This window comes from Anneissia japonica, unplaced genomic scaffold (genome assembly GCF_011630105.1).
Source record: "Anneissia japonica isolate Jap-2015-1 unplaced genomic scaffold, ASM1163010v1 scaffold149372_len2461_cov255, whole genome shotgun sequence".
NCBI lineage: Eukaryota > Metazoa > Echinodermata > Crinoidea > Comatulida > Comatulidae > Anneissia > Anneissia japonica.
In genome coordinates, this window is record NW_022716771.1 from 1 (window position 1) to 2,461 (window position 2,461).

At 33.1% G+C, this 2,461-nt stretch overlaps 1 protein-coding gene across 1 annotated transcript; it reads left to right on the top strand.

Annotated features, from left to right (window-relative positions):
• Positions 1-93: 93 nt before the first annotated feature.
• LOC117109821 (major facilitator superfamily domain-containing protein 12-like) lies at positions 94-2,205 on the top strand (the record flags this gene model as incomplete). Its single annotated transcript, XM_033252250.1, has 3 exons — positions 94-298; positions 933-1,066; positions 1,995-2,205. Coding segments are annotated over exons 1-3 (482 nt in total), but the record flags the coding sequence as incomplete, so codon positions are not given.
• Positions 2,206-2,461: the final 256 nt, after the last annotated feature.

Genomic DNA, 2,461 nt, shown 5'->3' on the forward strand with positions numbered 1-2,461 from the left:
AAGAAATCTTATGGTTATTACTTTTAGTTTTTGTTTTAAAATATATGACTTTCATTTAATTCAGATATTTTATACTTTCTTGTTTCAAGGAGAAACAAATTGCCAATCAAACTACAAAGGGTGGAGTGCCAGAGCATTATCTGAAGTGCCAAGACGTTTCAATGAACACCGACGAACCAAAAACCTTGCCTCTAATCCGACGGTATACATATGGCGTCGGTCATGTCCTCAATGACCTTTGTGCATCCATGTGGTTCAGTTACCTTCTGCTGTATTTTCATCAGGTTCTAAACTTTAAGTAAGTTTGTCGAATCAATCTATGTAGTGAGTGTAATACTGGGAGGACGGATGCAGGGGGAGCAGACGTTGTGATCGCACCTCCTTAATTTGTATTAAAAAATATAATTGTTATATTGTATTCTTGATATGAATTACCGGTAAGATTTTTAAGGTATGAGAGTGTGATTTCCGGACACCTAGAGGTCCACATTTTCAAAATTTTCGTAAACAGTTGCGAATCTTCATACGTTGGTGGCAGTTTTTACTGATTCCACACTTTATACTACAAAAATCATGAAATTTTCAACCAAATTATGGGTGTACTTGTGAAGTGAAAAGTGAAAGTTAAAACAATTTATTTCTACATGCTGATTTATGAGGAAATTATTTCCTTGTTCTCATTTGTAATTGAAAATGAATAACTACTTAAAAATACTGCTTAATATACAGTATTATACAAATTAACCAACATTTTAAAAAATAAAATTAGTCACTAAGTTTACTACAGCTCTAATCACAGACAATGAGTTTGTAACACCATTAACAAGAGTTGTTTACTATTATGTAAACAAAATGGCAACTAAATTAAGGTAAGTAATAGGAATTATAATTTAAGTTCATTTTTAATTTGTCGTTGTTTCTGTTGTAAATAGTAATGCTATAGCTGGTTACCTGATGTTTCTGGGACAGGTTACAGATGGCATTTGTACACCTCTTGTTGGCTATGAATCAGACAGAGAAGACATATCATGTCGCTATGGGAAACGGAAAACTTGGCATTTAATAGGTAACGTTTAAACATGCTTCTTGATCTCATTCGACAGAACCTCAAGCACTCACCAGCCACATCATTCTTGTATTATTTCCTACCTTTTGACACTGTCACAAGGGCATTAAAGTCATGCTGAATATTCAGTGACTGGAGGTTACAGTACGCCCTCTTTTTCCCCAGTTTTTAAATATTCAAAAATCTGTATCTCATTCACCATTTTTCGTCAAATGTTCTTTTTGTGTCTTAGAAAAATCAGTTGTACAACATATAAAAACATTTTTTTGCCTCCGGAGCCACACTTTAACTATAATGCTATTTTTTTCAACATTTTTTTTTCACATTCGTTAATGAACTACAATAGTTACTGTATGCTTTCAATCAATTAAATCATTACATCATATTTTTATACACATTATTTTTCATGAACTATGACTCAGTTTCTTTCACTGCCTAAATTTATAAATGACCTCAATTAGTAAATTCAACAAAGTCATGTACCAAACACTATAATTATCTTTACTTGGTTTGGTAAGCAAGTTCACAGCAACTCTCTGTCGGCATGTTTTTACACAGTATGATGTCATCAATTGGTCTGGTATACAAAATCACCACATCAGTTTATTGTCAAGTTTGCATGTAGTGCTATCAGCAACATCACTACACCAGCAACAGTCATAATCCAAACGACTTGCATCATGATTACAGTATAAGGCAACCACCTACAAAGAATACCAAGCCAATTCCAATACAAGATCACCACATTAACACACATAATTGTAACATAAAGACATTTCAATTACGTTAAAGCCAGAATATTATTTTAACCATTGAAATAATTTAACAATTTTGGCAGCTGTTTTCTCTTTAGAATTGGATGTATGGTTGTAAGTCTTTACAAACAAGTGTTCATTCTAATGTAATTTCTATTTTATTTTTATTCAAGGAACCTTATGTGTGACCGGTAGCTTTGTATTTATCTTTAATGAGTGTATTGGTTGCCATGACGGCACAAGCAGTATGGTTATGTTTATTTACTATGCACCTTTTATCGTCATCTTCCAATTTGGTTGGGCATCCACACAAATTGCACATTTGGCCCTTTTACCGGACCTTACAAGCAACAAAAGTGAACGTACAGAATTAAATGCAATCAGGTTAGTGATCTGTTGAATTGTTTTCATACTCTTCCTGATAAACATAAACAATGAACAATACATAATTTTGAGATGCAGTTGAAACCCATATGTCTTTCCAATGTACATATACAAAATAGAAACTTATGTCGGACTGACAGGAAACACTTTTAAGGACAGATATAATGGACATACTAGCTCATTCCGTAATGAAAAGTACAAAAACAGCACGGCACTTAGCCAATACATTTGGAAACTTAAAGCCGATAATATAAAA